The sequence below is a fragment of the Daucus carota genome, chromosome 1 (genome assembly GCF_001625215.2).
Source record: "Daucus carota subsp. sativus chromosome 1, DH1 v3.0, whole genome shotgun sequence".
Classification (NCBI taxonomy): Eukaryota; Viridiplantae; Streptophyta; class Magnoliopsida; order Apiales; family Apiaceae; genus Daucus; species Daucus carota.
In genome coordinates, this window is record NC_030381.2 from 37327249 (window position 1) to 37344747 (window position 17499).

The 17499-nt window shown below is 33.2% G+C and overlaps 3 protein-coding genes across 4 annotated transcripts; 1 reads left to right on the forward strand and 2 right to left on the reverse strand.

The window, feature by feature from the left end:
- Positions 1 to 227: 227 nt before the first annotated feature.
- LOC108204246 (MACPF domain-containing protein At1g14780) lies at positions 228 to 3926 on the forward strand. 2 transcript variants are annotated; one of them, XM_017373593.2, is made up of 8 exons: positions 228 to 631; positions 720 to 961; positions 2018 to 2204; positions 2310 to 2384; positions 2467 to 2650; positions 2744 to 2913; positions 2987 to 3051; positions 3181 to 3926. In XM_017373593.2, exons 1-8 carry the CDS (start codon positions 386 to 388, stop codon positions 3800 to 3802), a joined length of 1791 nt encoding a protein of 596 aa, XP_017229082.1. In that variant the 5' UTR covers positions 228 to 385; the 3' UTR covers positions 3803 to 3926. The 2 variants fall into 2 exon arrangements, with proteins under 2 accessions (XP_017229082.1, XP_063938427.1); XM_064082357.1 differs by having other exon boundaries at positions 242 to 631; positions 3163 to 3926.
- A 576-nt stretch (positions 3927 to 4502) lies between these two features.
- On the reverse strand, positions 4503 to 8104 carry LOC108193635 (uncharacterized). Its single transcript, XM_017360412.2, has 7 exons — positions 7438 to 8104; positions 6670 to 6756; positions 6496 to 6540; positions 6288 to 6383; positions 6082 to 6183; positions 5020 to 5174; positions 4503 to 4936 (listed from the first exon to the last, which is right to left on the reverse strand). The coding sequence occupies exons 1-7, from the start codon at positions 8008 to 8010 to the stop codon at positions 4855 to 4857; spliced, it is 1140 nt and encodes a 379-aa protein (XP_017215901.1). The 5' UTR covers positions 8011 to 8104; the 3' UTR covers positions 4503 to 4854.
- Positions 8105 to 12095: 3991 nt separating this feature from the next.
- Positions 12096 to 15715, reverse strand: LOC108213567 (sec14 cytosolic factor). Its single transcript, XM_017385372.2, has 6 exons — positions 15483 to 15715; positions 15129 to 15384; positions 14064 to 14100; positions 13288 to 13405; positions 12523 to 12633; positions 12096 to 12398 (listed from the first exon to the last, which is right to left on the reverse strand). Exons 1-6 carry the CDS (start codon positions 15555 to 15557, stop codon positions 12237 to 12239), a joined length of 759 nt encoding a protein of 252 aa, XP_017240861.1. The 5' UTR covers positions 15558 to 15715; the 3' UTR covers positions 12096 to 12236.
- Between the last annotated feature and the right edge of the window lie 1784 nt (positions 15716 to 17499).

Sequence of the window (17499 nt, forward strand, 5' to 3'; positions counted from 1 at the left end):
CAATCAATAGAAAATCAGCAAGTGACTCATTGCTTACTAAATTTATGCATAACAACATAGTAAACTAATTCAGTTAATATCATGACAAACAATCTCAATCATTTAAATACAAAAAAATATCACATGATTGGGAGAGTTATATTATAATTATACTTAAAAAAATCACAGGATAAAAATCAATACTATGCATTACATAAGAAGAGATAACGTCAATGGGCAGCTTGAATTAAGTGAAAGAAACAGAATGAAGCTTCCTTCTCTATACGTCCCACTACATGTTACTTTGTATTAATAAATAATATGCTGCGATAGCCTCTTGAATACCAACTTGTTGTACTTATATTTATATTATACCAGTGTATCATCCTATCATTTGACACAGGCTATGATGAACACTAGGGATGCAATAGTGAGAAGGGCTCTAGACAGCCTTGGCAAAGGTTTTGATTTAACCTCAGACTTTCGACTCAAATACTGCAAAGGGGAAGACAGTTTAGTCTGTCTGAATCAAGACCAGACCAGGCAGTTGTCAGTACCAGGTTTCGGACAGTTTGATGATGTTTCAACTGACATCAAATGTGGCAAAGGAGATCGAACTCGGTATCAGTCAGATATTCTTGATTTTAATCAGGTAAATGCTTGTCTATATATTAGGCCATTTGACTATTGTAAGAGTGGTAGAGGCTTATGATTCTGTTCTGTAAATTTGTTTGTTGTAGATGTCGGAGTTTATGAACCAGAAATGCTCTGTTCCTGGGAAGATTCCGTCGGGTTGGTTTAACTCCATGTTTGGTTTCGAGAGTGAATCATGGGAAACTGATGCTGCAAGAACAAAGTATTTAGGATTAGATGGTTACTTTATATTGTTGTTTGACCTTCATATAAATAGATATCATCTGCAACTTCTGGATGAGGTGAAAAATGCAGTTCCTTCAACTTGGGATCCATCTTCTCTTGCCAGGTATCTTTTTTTGGATGTTATTTTTATGCCTTGATTTTCTTGTTGTTTGTTTTGTTCCGGACAAACTTGATGTTTTACATATAGTCAAAAGCTAATTGGGTGAATTAGTAAACATGAAACGAATACCTAATTATCTAGGCCGTTACACTACATTTGGCAGAAGGTTGTAATCTTTAATAGGTAGGTATCGGCCAAAGTCTGACCTTATGCAACTAATAACACGTAGCCAACTACTTATGCGACTAAATCAGTCCATGTTGTATGCATATTAATGAGCTCATTCAAATTCTTCCGTAGAAGTTTCTGATATCTTGTTTCTCAACCATAATCCGTGTCAACTTTACAAATGGTCACATTTGAGACAATTCGTGAGTTTATACTTATATCCAGAAGGGGCACTTTGGACTTGTACTCCCCATATGTTTAAATGAATGGTTTTCTCATTTATGTTCTGTAAAATTCAAAGTAGTTGGTATTGGAAAAGTTAGATCGGTTAAAAATGTCAAGAGAAGCTATCCTCTCAACCTCTTATACTTGAAAGGGTTGTTGCAGATAGTTCCTACTGCACACCATTTTGGGCTAGGGTCAAAGTATAAATGATTAGCCATCCACTCAATAGCCTATCATTGTAAAAATTATTACTAATTGATCATAGTGTCATACAAATCTTGTGCATCTGTATACTGTAGAAAACAACCTTTTTGATGGCCATATTAGAAAGTCTCAGAAGTCAGAAGTACAAGTCCCATAATAGCCTATCCTTCCCAAATATTGGATATACATATTGCTTCTATAGAAGTCTTGATTATTTTCTTAATAACAAGAGGTCAGAAGTTAAAGTTTTTAATTTTTTGTAATTGGCAAGATAACAGTAAAATAGGCACTCATAAACCATTTGGAAATTTTAGTGAAATTGTAAAAAAATTGACAAATCGATGAATGTGGATTCTGTACATGCATGCAATCTTATAAATTGTTTAGTATTGATATGAGAATCAAACAGGACAACAGAAATTGCAGAGAATGACTAAGCTGAACTGTCATGATGTTTCACAGGTTCATAGAGATATATGGGACTCATATAATAGTGGGACTGGGCATAGGAGGACAGGACACCGTGGTGGTAAGGCAAGATAAATCATCAAACTTGGAGGCATCAGAACTTAAAAAGAATCTTTATGAACTTGGAGATCAATTGTTTAATGGGACTTGCACCTTCACTCCCAAAGATCAAAAGCACAAGGTTAGTTGTTATGATAACTACTCCATATGTTTACTGCAAAAAATTCGTACTAGAATCTTGCAACAATAAGAGTTAAAACTAATTATCTACCACTGGCAATTTCAGGCTCCACCAGCTTTTAATGTTTTTGATCATGAGTCGCCGTTTCTGGATAAGTTATCATCAGTCAAGACAAAGAATGTAAGTCGGATTCTCCGAATCTGTTATTCAGTGCATTTTTTCTTAGCCTTGGTATGACGAATATGATGTTGGTTGATCTCAGGGAATCAACGTAATATGCTCAAAGAGGGGAGGAGATCTGTCTGCAATGACACATTCTGAATGGTTATTAACAGTTCCATCAATGCCAGACGCTATTCAGTTCAACTTCATTCCCATTACCTCTCTTCTTAAGGGCGTTCCAGGCAATGGCTTCTTATCTCATGCTATTAACCTTTATCTTCGCTGTAAGTTTCTGCACTTCACAAGAATTTGAAAAACAGGAAAACCAGAGAAATTCAAGCACTAATTATACACATGATCTGAATTCGAATGTACAGATAAACCACCATTGGCAGATTTGAAGTATTTTCTGGACTTCCAGTCTCATAAAACATGGGCTCCAATTCACAGTGAGCTCACTCTGGGACCTGCCTCAAGCAAGGCCATTAGTAATCCTTCTCTCGAGTTTAACTTAATGGGCCCCAAGTTGTATGTAAACACCACTCAGGTACACATAACACACAATGAATTCTACTATACTTCTTCAGACTACAACTGCTAAGAAATTTTTTAACTATCAGGTTACAGTTGAAAAGAGACCAGTCACAGGAATGCGATTTTACCTGGAGGGAATGAAATGCAATAGGTATTAAGATTTCAGTCTCAATATGTAAATATCTAACATTACTTAAATATTCGTTGATAGCCCAGTGACAAGACTCCTTCCGTCCATGCCCCCCTCCCCGTGTACTTGAAGTTTGTTTTTGTTGTGCAGGCTAGCAGTACACCTCCAGCATTTAGCAAACACACCACAGTTCCTCCAGAACAGGTTCGAGGACACCCAATTCTGGCGGGGATCAGAAGATTTCTCATCCGAGGGATATTTGGAACCCATCCAGTGGAAGAATTTTTCACATATAAGCACAGCCCCTGTAAAATACGATCCGAATTGGACTAGAAAAGGAGAAAATGTCACATTCATTGTCACCGGAACTCAACTTCATGTCAAAAATGAAAATTCCAAGACAGCATTGCATCTTCGACTTCTTTATTCCAAGGTTTCGAATTCATACATTGCACAATCAAGCTGGATGCAGTGTCAGTCAGATGCTTCTCAGAAGTCTGGATTCTTCTCAGCAATAAGCCAGTCATTGATTCTAGGTGGAATGCCTGATAAAGAAGATACTAAGAAAGTGGTGCTCGACTCGAGTGTGTTTCCAACTGGACCTCCGGTTGCAGTGCAGACGAAGAAGCTTTTGAAGTTTGTGGATATGTCGGAGTTATGTAGCGGACCTGCGGTGAGTCCAGGACATTGGTTGGTCACCGGAGCTAAGTTGCAGTTAGAGAAAGGGAAGATTTGCATGCACGTCAAATTCTCCTTGCTGAATATTTTGTAGTTATAGGCAAAAGGTTCAAAAAGAATTGAAGAAATGCCTAGTTGATCTTGCAAAGTCTGTGTATATAAATCGACCGAGTGTTTTAATATTTTTAGGTACACTTCTAAAGATGGTGATTCCTTTACCTAGTCGTTGTATTGTAAAGTCTACCAATAATACAAATTCAACATGTGGTCCAAATTCAACTCAGCTAGGGCAGAACATACGAATAATAATATCATAATCACTCTAAGTGAAAAATCTAAGATGAGACAATTAACATGTGTCAAGGACTCGCACCCCAATTGCACAAATACAATTGAACAGGGACTCAAATCCCAATTGTACAAATTCAACTGAACACAGTGATACAGAACATACAAATATGGTCGAGAACTACAAATATGATGATTGTACAGATTCAAATTGAACTGTACAAAATATACAAATGATACTAGCATAAACACTGAACGTGAAAAACTAGTCCACGACTCCATTGAAGTGTACTGAGATTGAATTCTTGGCTAAAGCATATGAATTTATTTTACACTAAATTTGGGTTCTAAAGCTGTTTGTACATACTACTAAACAATACAAAAGAATGAATCACAACTTCTGGTTTGTCTAGCTTTAGAATAGACTTTTTATGCTTCAAGATTTCTTTTTCTTTCTTAATTTAAACAGGTAAATGAATTATTATTGAAAAATAGAAATCTCGACATAAACCAATAATCTCATGCCCAGATAAAGGCTCAATCACTACCTCCAAAAATATTTTTACTAGTTTTATTCAGGCACATGCTACTCAACAAAAGAGAAGTCCCCTATCTTTCTTAGGCTTGTCGACAAGGATTTGTAAAATTTGTTTAAAGCTCCAAATAATGGCAACATACTTCACCTTTGTGGTGAATTCCATACAGAACATTGAGAAATATATTTGTAAAACAAACCACCCCCGAGGGCCTTTGGGCCTCCGCAAATACCAAAAGCAAGCATGTCTCTATGCAATCTTCAGCTCCCTGCTTGTGAGATAGTATAATCTTGCACTAAATGAAACTGGCAAAGAAAGTCAACTATAAAAGCAACTCTGCAATCTGGACAGCATTTAGAGCTGCTCCTTTGCGTATTTGATCACCGCAAACAAAAATGTCCAACCTGTTTCCATGTACCGTTTCAGTTTTATGTTTCATTAAACACTATAAAAGCAGACAGGGTAATATATTCATTATTCAATTTACCCATAGTTGCCTTCCTGAGAGACATCCCTGCGTATTCGGCCAACTGCTACAGCATCCTTGTTTGAAACTTCTAATGGTGTAGGAAAGTTATTGGATGCTCGGTCATCAATAATTACCACTCCAGGGGCATTCTTCAGAATCTCTCTTGCTGTATCCTGGAAAATAAAAAACACTAATATGTTTTTTTGTTTGCCAAGTACTTTTTCCATTCCCCATAACACACACACACACACACACAAACATATATATTCATTCTTTTAGTACTTCCCACATAAGTTATTCCAAAACTCAATCCTACATTGCTAAAATGGAGGAGCAATATAAGAGCAATTGATTTTCTACAACTTTACATGTGAAAGTGGAATAATAATGCCAATCAGGATACGATCAGCTCAACTTGTAATACATATAACAACAGTACATGCTCCTCTTTAAGCAAACAAAATATCCACTAATGGAGGAACCAATGATTAGTAACATTATGTTTCGATTGTTTCCAATAAAAAAAGAAAAAAGAAGAAATAATTTCAACTAAAGCCACCATTCAATATGTGTGTGTGTGTGTGTGTGTGTGTGTGTGTGTATAGTATATACAAATAAAGAATCAGATGGTTGCTTCAACTGCAATGTAATAATAGCTAAAAGTTACAGAAATAATCAGAAACCCAAACTAATTCAGGGAAAACAGAGGTTGTGTAACATCCCACATCAGTTAGATAAAGAGTATTTGGACCCTTTATAAGCACAAACAAATAACTAATGTAAAAACCAATTTGTTAGCACTTTTAGGCCGACCTGTGGTGGGTTGTTAGGTCTGATATGCGTTATAGGTTGGTCACTTGGTTGACAAAAATCCCGGGTTATCATTAATGTTGTTCTTAATATTGTAATGCTGTTTTTTTTTTGTGGTGTTAAAAAATATAACCTCTAGGAGTTTGGGTAACTATAATCAGAAATCCATATCACAAAAAAAAAAAAAAATGTTATTTTTCTACAAGTACCGTACATAGATATTTTAAACCCATATCGAAGCTGAAAAAAAACAGACCATTACAAGATTACCTCGTCCAGGGGATTCTCGAATTGAAGGTTTATACTCTCAGCATGTGCACGCATAACAGGGACGCGTATACAAGTGGCTGTCACTTTAATATCCGTGTCATTCTGTATCCTCAAAAAAAAAGGGGTAGAGAGAGGATTGTTATTCAAGGGTCTTCTTACCAAATATCAACTAAAGAACCAACAAATAGTGAGAACTAGATGTTTACCCAAATTTTCCTGGTTTCCTTTACCAACTTCATTTCCTCCTCATTATAACCATTCGAAAGAACAGGTGCATTGTGGGAGAACAAATTAAAAGCATACTGCATGTTCAAAAAATATGAAAGAAATTAAGCACGTAGACAGCCAGACCACCAGTCATCACTGATTTATTTCAACTCTGCATTTACAGAAATAATTAGATAACAGACAGACCTGTCGCTTAAAGATGTTACAAGTTGGTTGTTTTCCTTCAAGGACCTGTAATCGACAAATGGAGAAATATATTTATTTAAAATACCAAAGATTCAATATTACAAAATATTCAATACTGGATGAATCCAACATGAAATTCCAAAACACTGATTTGAATTTGGTTTTAAAGAAAACCTCACGAGTCTGCTGCACAAGTTCGTCCATTGCTGCCGCACCAGCACCACTAGCTGCCTGGTACGTGCTAACAACCATACGTAATACCTGCAACATTCTCATGTCATGAGCAGTAACAATGTTTGAAACATTCAATCTACTAGCTGGTAAGTTGAATGCATTCTAAATGAACACAATAATGAATTTAACAGAGGAAATACAGATGACAGATAACAATAGAAGTTTCAGAGTAAGCACGTCTTCAAGAATTATTCAATTTTTTCTTCAGCAATTATGAACTTCACAGTTTCTTTATTTCTTCTCTGTGTAATGTCAAAAAATAAAAGGCATATCAATATCAAAGTTACAGAACAATCTTGCCTCCTAGGATTTCGATTGAATCTGCTCTCTAAAACATCTCATATACTATTTTCGCATTGCTATATTTAAGATGCAAGTGTTCCATCTCTTCAAAAGCTGAAGTTGACAAAATGTACATATGTAGGTCTTCAGGCACTCGGGTGTGAGTTCAATAACCTATCTGATGACTGAATCAATCCATTCCTCATAATTTATACTCCAAATCCCTATCCCTTTCCTATCTAAAGCATCGATTTAATTAAAACACTATCAATCCCTTTATCGTTTTAGTTATTAGAACACCTCATTTGCTATACATAAACATCAACTAACACATTTTAACAGATAAACTCATCATCAAATCAACAGTAATGTCCTTAAAACACCCTAACCTACACAAAATGTAATATCATTTCATAACTTATTCACCTTAGCTCTTTTATGAAGAGGCGTAACAGCCATCAAGCAAATGATAGTGGAGCAATTCGGGTTTGCGATGATCGCACCCTTCCCCAACTTAATATCCCTCATTGCTTCCGGATTAACTTCCGGAATCACCAAAGGGACATTCTCATCCATCCGAAAAGCCGAGCTATTATCCACCACAACGGTCCCACATTTCGCGGCAATTGGCCCCAATTTCTTACTAATACCCCCACCGGCACTGAACAGCGCGATGTCGACGCCGGAGAAGGAGTCCTCGGTGAGCTCTTCCACGACGTATTCGACGCCCTCGAAGGTGAATTTTTTGCCGGCGGAGCGCTTGGAGGCGAGCATTTTGATGGAGGAGTAAGGGAAGTTGCGGTCGGAGAGGACGGAGAGGAATTCTTGGCCGACGGCGCCGGTGACGCCGACGACGGCGATGGAGGGGGCGTCTTTTTGGAGTGACATGTTGACGGTGAACGGCGAAAATTTCGGAGTCGGCTGAGTACGGGAAGGGGAGAATTTGACGGCGGCGGCGCCGTGGAGGTTTTGAGGTCCGGCGAGGCTGAGGGAGTTCATTTTGGGGATTTGAGTGAGAGTTGGTAGGGTTTTTGGTTTTGGAAAATGTATTATATGTACTGTACTACACAGAGAGTACAGAGTAAAAAAGTTTTCAACGTGTGAATTCGTTTCCGCGAGAAAATATAAAGTTGATTTTTTTTGACATTTCAACACAATTATTTTTCTTCAGCATATTGTTTTTTTGTTTGTTTTTACTTTTTATCAGTAAAGTAATAATCATTTTCGACGCTTCACTTCACATGTATTAAGCTGTTCGGTTAATAAAACTTGTAAACTAAATATTATATTTAAAATATTTTGAAAAATACATGTAATAAATTCTTTAGTAATGAGAATTTAGTGTCCGGTGATTATATGAGAATTTAGATTTGAAATTGTCGAATTTCTTCCTAAATAAATTTTTAAGTAATTTTTTGAAATTTGACGAGACATACAAAAGATTGTCATTTGATGTTCGTAATTTTTTTATGAACTTATTGCACTTTGTAACTCCACATTTTGACTGATTAGCAGATCAGACCCCCATACTTTGAAACGTAACATTTTGTAACCCTAAGTTTCATTTAGCTTTCGGTTTGTAACTATGTCCCACACATCTGTTAAAAACAATCGTTAATTTTAACTGTTTGAGAGGTAACAGTGTGTTTATTAGTTTCCAACAGTTACTTTACCCCCTGTGACCTCTCAAAATTTATGTATTATATTTTAAAATTATTTCTGAACACACACAACAATATATATTAAATTACAAATAATTTTTTAAAATATGTATTTATTTTAAAATTTTAAAATAAGTTATATCGTTTATGTAAAAATAAATAAATTTTCAGATTCTAAATCTAAATACGTATTTTAAAAATTATCTTAAATTGTTTTACATCGTTGTGTGTGTTCAGAAATAATTTCCAACTATGATACATAAATTTTGAGGGGTCACGTGGAGTAAAGTAGCTTATAGAAACTAATATGCACACTGTTACCTCTCAAACAGTTAAAGTTAACAGCTGTTTTTAATGGATGTGTGAGCCAGGGTTACAAAGCGAAAGCTAAATGAAACTTAAGGTTACAAACTGTCACATTTCAAAATCTGGGGTCTGATTTGCTAATCAATCAAAGTGTAGGGTTACAAAGTGCAATAAGTTCTTTTTTTATTGATTTATCGACCACAGGATCACACTCATATTTCCAGCATTTTTCTTCAAAGTATTTAGTTCCTAAAACTAAATTAACGATACAAAAATATATTATAACAATAATTTTACTTATTATTTTGAATAAATTGAATTTGATGTCTTTATTTTTAAAAAATTAACATATTAATTCTAACACTCTATTCATTCAAACCAAAGTTTGTTCTACCTTAAAATTTTTATTAATGAGACTCGAACCCAAACCCTCTTCATTACAAGTACACCTCTCAAATCACTTGAGCTACACAGACAATTAATTTTTTTGTTCAAAAGCATTAAACTCATACATTAAAACTGTTGTATTTATATTTTTTTCAATATCATATTTATTTGAGATAAGTTATTATTTCAGGTAAGTCTCATATGTTTTTTACATAATAGATTAATATCCATAAATTAATTACTTACGTAATGATTTTAAATTTGAAAAAAAGTTTGAACAATTGGGCTCGAGCCATGTTTCAGACTTCAAAAAATGGATATAATTTATATTTGAATAAAATTGGACGAATTCAAATCTAACTTAATACTTTAAACGAGTACTGATACAATATTAGAAAATTTTAAGCCATGAATGTGAGAAATAAGCACAAAAACCAAGATTTCGGTGAGCATCTTTGAAAGGAAAAATTGATGGACTTTCAACATGGACTATGTCATATTTTTCTTTTAATTATAAAAAGTGACTTATAAAAAGATTACAATATTTTGAAGAATATAAAATAAGATAACTGAAAGAATATTTTTATTTAGATTACTTTTTTATTTTAAACTTATGATGAATTCAGAATTCGACGTGTAACCAAATATTTTCAAAAAAAAAAATATTATAGATATAAGAATAGTGACAAATACATCAAATTTGGTGTTAGAAAATATGTCTAAATGATGTGATTTTGGTGATATATGAATTTGAAATATTATAACTTGTGATACAAAGGTGAATTTAGGGAATTTCTATATTGTTAATCAAAAGTCAACCAAATAATAATAAAACGCGTTTACGAGACCTACTAAAAAGAGTTGAGTTATAAATTTTACTTGCTTAAAATAAAATAACACAGAGAAATAAGTTATATATATATTAAAGTCTTCAAACTATAATTTTAATATGCCATCCATCAATGTATAACATACGAGTTAAATAAAATGATTCGAAGTATTATTAAATTAATTAATCAATTACAAATTAAACTAATAAAATATAATTAATTCTGAAATGGATAATCCGACGCGATAAGGTGAAAACTAATATCTGATTAAACGGGAATAGAACAAGAATAGTTTTTCATAAGCCAGAATATCGAACACCTGATTTGGTCTTTAACAATTGAACATGATATGCTACATTGCTCACCCCTAAGAAATAAGAGTATCAAAATATTTAAAAATATGAGTTTGCACAAAGCTAAAAAAGTAACTATACGGCTAATTAAACTAAATATTTCTTATTTTTATGAACTTCATGGTGCCTAACTGACATCTACTCTATTTTTACTATTTGAGATCTGGTTTATAATAATTACATGAAAAATCATTAAAAGCCCAAAATCAACAAGCTCAGAAAACTAATGATAAAAAATAATTTTTTATAGCAAGACAATATTATAACACGCGGTATTAAAGTAATAATCATCTAATATTTTAAATTAACAAAAAAATATAGGACATTGAAATACTATATAATTGATATGAAAATTAAAAGGGTAAGTCAAATCAAACGTGTCGAAATTTTTCGGGTACAATTATAAGGTTAGTAGTTCAATGGATGCTTTTATAATAAAGTAAGGTAGGATCTTTTACATACAATATATGTTTCAATTATTATTTATACAAGGTTTGTGCAACATATGATAAAAAAGAATGTGTTGATGGTATGTCCATCATATATCACTTAACTATTACACAAACGTACGCTCAAAAAAGAGAAATAAATATAAAACAACGCGGACCACACATCTTCATCTAATCATGATTTAGGATATCGTAATTCACATATCAAAAACAAATTTTCATATTGGATGAAATAATTTAATAATTTTCAACAATAAATTACAGATCTTTTTAATGAGGTATAATATATTTAAATTCTAAAAGTTTCAGTATGACAGTATTAGTTTCGAGTATAATTTTGAACATGTAGATAATATGGTAGTGGCCTCTATATCCTAACGAATTTGAATATAGAAAAATCAGTTAAAATGTTGTTTTTGATCCATAATTTTTTACTATGAATGCTATTAGATTGCAAATGTTACATTTCATATTTACATATTCTGTTAAAAAATAGGACGTAATAGTTATGCTCGAAATAATATGATGACACACGAATATTATTTAAAATACAACAAAATCTAGAGTCCGGTGCCTCGCACGGGTTTTTATGCTAGTTTTATTTAAAAATATTAACAGTTCTTAATATATCATTAAATTTAAATTTTGATCTTATGATTTTTGACTTTAGGAAATTAGATATAAATTTAACTTCTACTAATATCTCATATCATCCTTTATTCTTTACATTTAATATATAAATAAAAGTATCCCTACAATACTTTATTCATTACATTTAACACATAAATAGAAAAAAACAATAAACTTTTCATTCGATTATTATTGTCTGATCAAATTCAAATTGTCACTCATGCTCTTATCATTCATTAATCATGCAAAATTCGATGAAAATATTTATAAGCTATAGCAAAGCTGTAGCCTATAAAACACTCTTCATTCAATTTTTAGGCGGTCATCTCAGTTAATAATCACTTTGTGCTTTTACTATCAAATCATTATTTCAATAAAAAAAACTTTCTTTTTTTTTTTTGAAAAAAAAAACACACTTCCTTTTAGAATTCTCTTTTAATACAAATCAAACATAATACAAATCAAACATACAAGAAGTGGAAGCTACCATCAAAGTTAAAATGTCATCAAAGTTAAAACGCATAGAGTAGCAAAGCTATAATTTTGTTACAAGGTCTATGTTATGCATCGACCAAGTGAATTGAGTTAGAAAATCAACAGGCAGGAGTCTTATGGATTAATCTGCCCAACTAGATCATCCTCTGCTGGGGCTAGTACAACATTTTGAATAGGTACAAGTTTTGCACGCCCTCCATATTCTTCTGGTAATATCTCGTCGCCAATTTCTTCCAACATTCCCTTCATTTCATCTTTATTGGTGACAATCACAACCTGCGTTTGTTATAAAAATTTAACAAGTCAAATTGTAAATCTCCAGATTGATCACATAAACACTAGTCTTTGTCAGGCCTGATTATATACATTTGTCTTTGGTGTTGAGTCGATAAAAGGATACCTTTTGCAGTGTTGCTTTATCAATGAAGCGAGAGACAAGCTTCCACACGCTCACAAAGAACCCAGGCATATTTAATATGTAACACTTCGCGAGCCGCTCCGGATAGTAACCCTATATAAAGACAGGAAAGAAGTATGCTGTACATTTTAAGATACAACAAAGTACAATAACAATAAAGACTTCTTAACATCAGTTTATAAATTATGTATTGCTGCATTAAGTTTGATCAAAGTTCCAATAGCATCATCTTGATAATTTCAAGCCATTCTAAGGTATTTATGATACTTCTTAGGAAATGGAAAAATTGTGATCAACTTATGTGTCATACAGATGCTGTTAAATAAACAGACTGTGCCACACCTGGAAAACTTGCTTAAGAATGACTTGTCATAAATGATCAACTTTATACATGAACAAGAGAGGGAAGGTTAAGATTTCTATAGTGAAGCTTTCAAACAATCTACTGAGTGTTGTGGTCCTTGCCACAACTACCAATTTGTGCCATGTAGAATCAGAGATTAACTTGGTAGCAGTTATCACAACCAACCTTTTGCAAAACTGACAATTTGACATAATTATACGTGTTCAATTGTAGTTCTGTCATGAATATGAGGCAAGAACTGTAACTATAACCCAAGGATATTGAAGTAGTCATTAACTCATCTTTACTTAAATTTGACAGAAGATAATGATGTAAGAAGAGTCACTGAATTTTAGACTACTATACTTATACATCTTCAGAAAAATGTGAACACAAACGGTTACCTGTATAAATTGAAAGCCAATAATTAATCCACGGGCATCAACATTCTTATAACTAATTTTCTCTAGATCAAGTATTCCTATCATCTTCTCATCTCCTATTTCTCTTCCTCTGAAAGAACTGAAATGAACAAACGAAAAATCCAAATGAGAATGTAACATTATATATAATGGGGATCATTTGAATTGACTATGCCAAACATAATCTTTGGATATGAGTTTATAATCATTTTTCTAATATAGATGGCCATATATGAATGGGAAGTCACTACGAAGATTGTTCTGTCAAGTAAAAGGGTAAAAGTTATAGGGGCTATAGCTATTGCAGAGCAAATCCTTGATATTCAACTTAAATTACGGATATTTGAGGATTCTACTAGACTGTGCATAAGAAGTGCGGGTCTAGTTAGATCGCAAATTTGCAGTCAGAATAAAATAGTAGTCAATAATTTGAAAACAGAAAGGAAATCCGGGCCAAAGGTACATTATAGTTAATCTTTAATACTTGCCAAATGTTGTTGCCAGCAAAAACTATTCACCTCAATAGACACACAGATTTCTTATACAGACACATTTAAGGAATAAATGTTAATAGCATAGATTATATGTTATACCATTCGTCCGCAGTTATATTTGAAGGTTTAAGAAGATCAGCAGTAGCAATTGCAAGGCAATAGGCCGGAGTTGTTTTTGTTCATACAATGTAATATATATTTAAATGCTATTCTTTAAATAAACTAATATTTTCTTGTAATTGTCATGAAAAATGTGAAGTATACCTTGCAATAGATTTGTCCAACATTTGAACCAAGAATTCTGCATGAATGGACACAAACAAGTGCTAGATAATTAGTGGCTCAGTCAATTTAGAATGTGCCTTCTGCTTGAAATATGTACATAAAATTAAATGATTGTGTTCAAGAGTATATACACAGATTTGCAATGTAATGCAGACAACTGTGATTGTAACTTGAATAATGAAACCTATTAAGAATGTTATTGGTGCAGTGAAACTGATGTTATAGATGTCAAAACAGCACAGATAGCTGTATAAACAAGGTATCAGACATGTGGAAGAAGATTAAAAACAAAATATAATCAGCATACGAGATAAGCTTGCTGTTGATTAGGGAACAAAGCTATGATAAGAAATAAGAGGGAACACAAGCAAATAAGCATGTGATATACTTGTTGTCTGCATTTGATGTTATTTTATTCTACTCCTTGGGTCCTAACTCCTAGAAAACTTAAATTAGGCTTTAATCTGCCATTGATACTCTCATATATTTGGATGCTCTATTCTAAACTTATTCTTCAAATCTTCATCGAAAAAGTATTATAGTAGACCAATATATGATTGTGCATCCAATGCAAATCCCTAACATTTAACACAAGAAAAAGAAAGAAAACAGCAGCTATAGATGCATGTATTAGTTAGCCAAGTAAAGCTAACACAGCCTAGAAGAACACTAAGAGGATATAACTATATATCGTTACGGGTGACAATGTCTACCACAGCACAATTAGATCGACCCGAAAAGACATGATTTAAATTTGTTTTAATTATTTAAGCCATGTATTCTTTCAGATTTCAGTAAATTATTACATGACCCGAAATTGACAGACACAAACCCAAACCCAAAATGGCCACTACTGTACACAAAAGTCGAGTTACAGTAACCAAGTAACTCTAATTCTCAAACCTTAATTAATGGTCTTTTTCCGCCTAAAACTTATGATCCAAGTGATAGCCTACTACAATTCAGTGTAAGTTAACAAGATGAATATTTTTTAATCAACATGAGATCCTAAAGACATTAACACAACCTATATGAATCGCTTACTTTTAAATTGCGGCTGATCCTTGTTAGGAAAATGCCTGCAGGCTTTAATAATTGCCACTGGCAGACCATTCTTGGCCAAACCCTGTAAGAAGCATTTGTTTGCTTCCAACTCATCAGGTATTTCAGAATCTGCGACAAAACCCGAGGGAACAAATGATTCCCTCCACTTATGCCACTGCACAAACATCTTTGCAGCTTTGTTTGGATCCATTGATCTTGCTATCAAGAACCTCATCATAGTCTTGTCATTGTACTCCTACAAACAAGAAAAGAAACTAGAGAATTAAACAACTGTATATATAATTTGATATAGCATAACAAGAGTAATGCAAAAACATTAAAACAGCAAGTTACATTTGTTGAGCATCCGAGCTGCTGCTCAACTGATGCTCTGAGCTGTGTGAGTGCTGATTCTTGGTTATTGTCCATTTGGGCTTCTGGGTAATAGCCTTGTGTAATGTAGTTTATGGAGGTGTGCAAAAGGCAAGATGGGGATCAAAAGTCTTGAAAAAACAGCAGAGAAAATGTGGTTTCGAGAGAGAGTTGGAGAAAAAAGTGAAGTTGAACAAAGAAGAGCTTTAAAGGGTAGTCTAAACAGGATACGTGGAGACTAGTTGTTGGTTGTCATTTCAAAGTTACTACTTCCGGGCTTTGCAAAACGTGTGGTCACTGACACTTCTGGCTTCTGCTCAACACTTTAAACCATTGTTCTGAGGTGACCAATCCGAATTAATGACTTTGATAATTTGTTGAACCGATTATATAGTATTCAATTGAATATTCTATTAATTCTCGAAACCTCCTTGTTTCGTAACTTCGGGTAAGTCTGTTTACAAAAATCTTATATTTAAATATTCTTTTGTAAAAAATTTGTCTCTGCCACGGCCTTCGAGGTTCATATTTTCTCCGTCCAACTGAAGCTAAATATTAGGAAATGCACACACAATTTAGCAAGATTGTCCGGAGAAATCAACACAGATAAAATCTTTATATTTACAGAGTAAAGAATTATTCTTTCTGTTTTTTATTATATGACGTTTTGATTTTTGGCACATACTTTTAAGTGCTTTGATCTGGTAGTTAAAAGTATTATTTTTGATTGGTCAAAGAATTTAAGAGTGTGTGCCAAAAGTTAAAACGTCAAATAATAAAAAACAAAGGGAGTAGAAGATTCAAAATGAAATTCGGAGACTAAAGCATCTCCAATGGACCTCTTAAATCACTCTTTAAAATATAATATTATATATGACTCATTGTGAGTTAAGATATTGAAAAAGATGAACACTCCGATACTCCTCTTTATTCTTGCTCCTTCTTAAACTTGTACTCTCTCTCTTTTTTATCAGACGTTTTGAATTTTGACACACATTGAGTTTATCAATAAATTATTATTTTCGAATGATTTTTTTTTGTGAATAAAAATTTTGATTATATATTTTTATTCAGGAAAAAAATTTAAAATATAATATGATGCTTTTAATTATCCGATCAAAACACTTACAACATAAAACAAAGTCAAAATATCAAATAAAAAAACAAAGAGAGTATACCGCCGTATCCGGCCCGAGTTTTGAATGTTTGGCGGTGGATTAGGCAGGGGTGTCATCAAGACGACCCAACTAGGAGGACCTAGCTATACAATAATGCCCAGCTGCTCATCCATCTCACTATCTCTCTATTCATACCCAACAGCATTCGGTCCCCAAGATGGGCAAAAATGAATGCATCACTCCCACTTCCAGTAATACTGTGGCACTGTACAATTAAATGGCACACTAATAGGTAGGGGTGAGCAAAAAACCGAATTGAAACCGAAACCGAACCGAAACCGTTAAAAACCGATGAAAACCGAACCGTATAAAATCGCACCGAACCGAAACCGCAAATTAAAAAACCGAACCGATTCTAATGGTTGCGGTTCCGGTTTTAGATTAAAACCGAACCGAAATAAACCGAACCGAACCGATTATTTAAAATAAATAAATAAATATTATTTATAAATTATAATACATATATAATTATAAATATATTTATATATGTACATATATACACGTGTGCATTAAGATAATATATACATATATTTATATTAATATATCATGAACCGTAACTAAGTAATATATAGAATTTAGATTATAGTTTGGTATAGGTTGGAGAATACTTAAATTAGGTTCGATTTTTTTTACATACCTTAGATTTTATCCAAAAGAGCAGTACGAAACATACTATCAAAATCATAGACTCGCAGCCTTGGACTCTTTCATTGATCTAATACCGTAAAGATACAAAGAGATAACTTTTAATGTTGTAAATAATTTTTAAAGATTCAATACGTAATTTTTTTTCTTTTTCTCATTTCTTGCAATTTTATAAC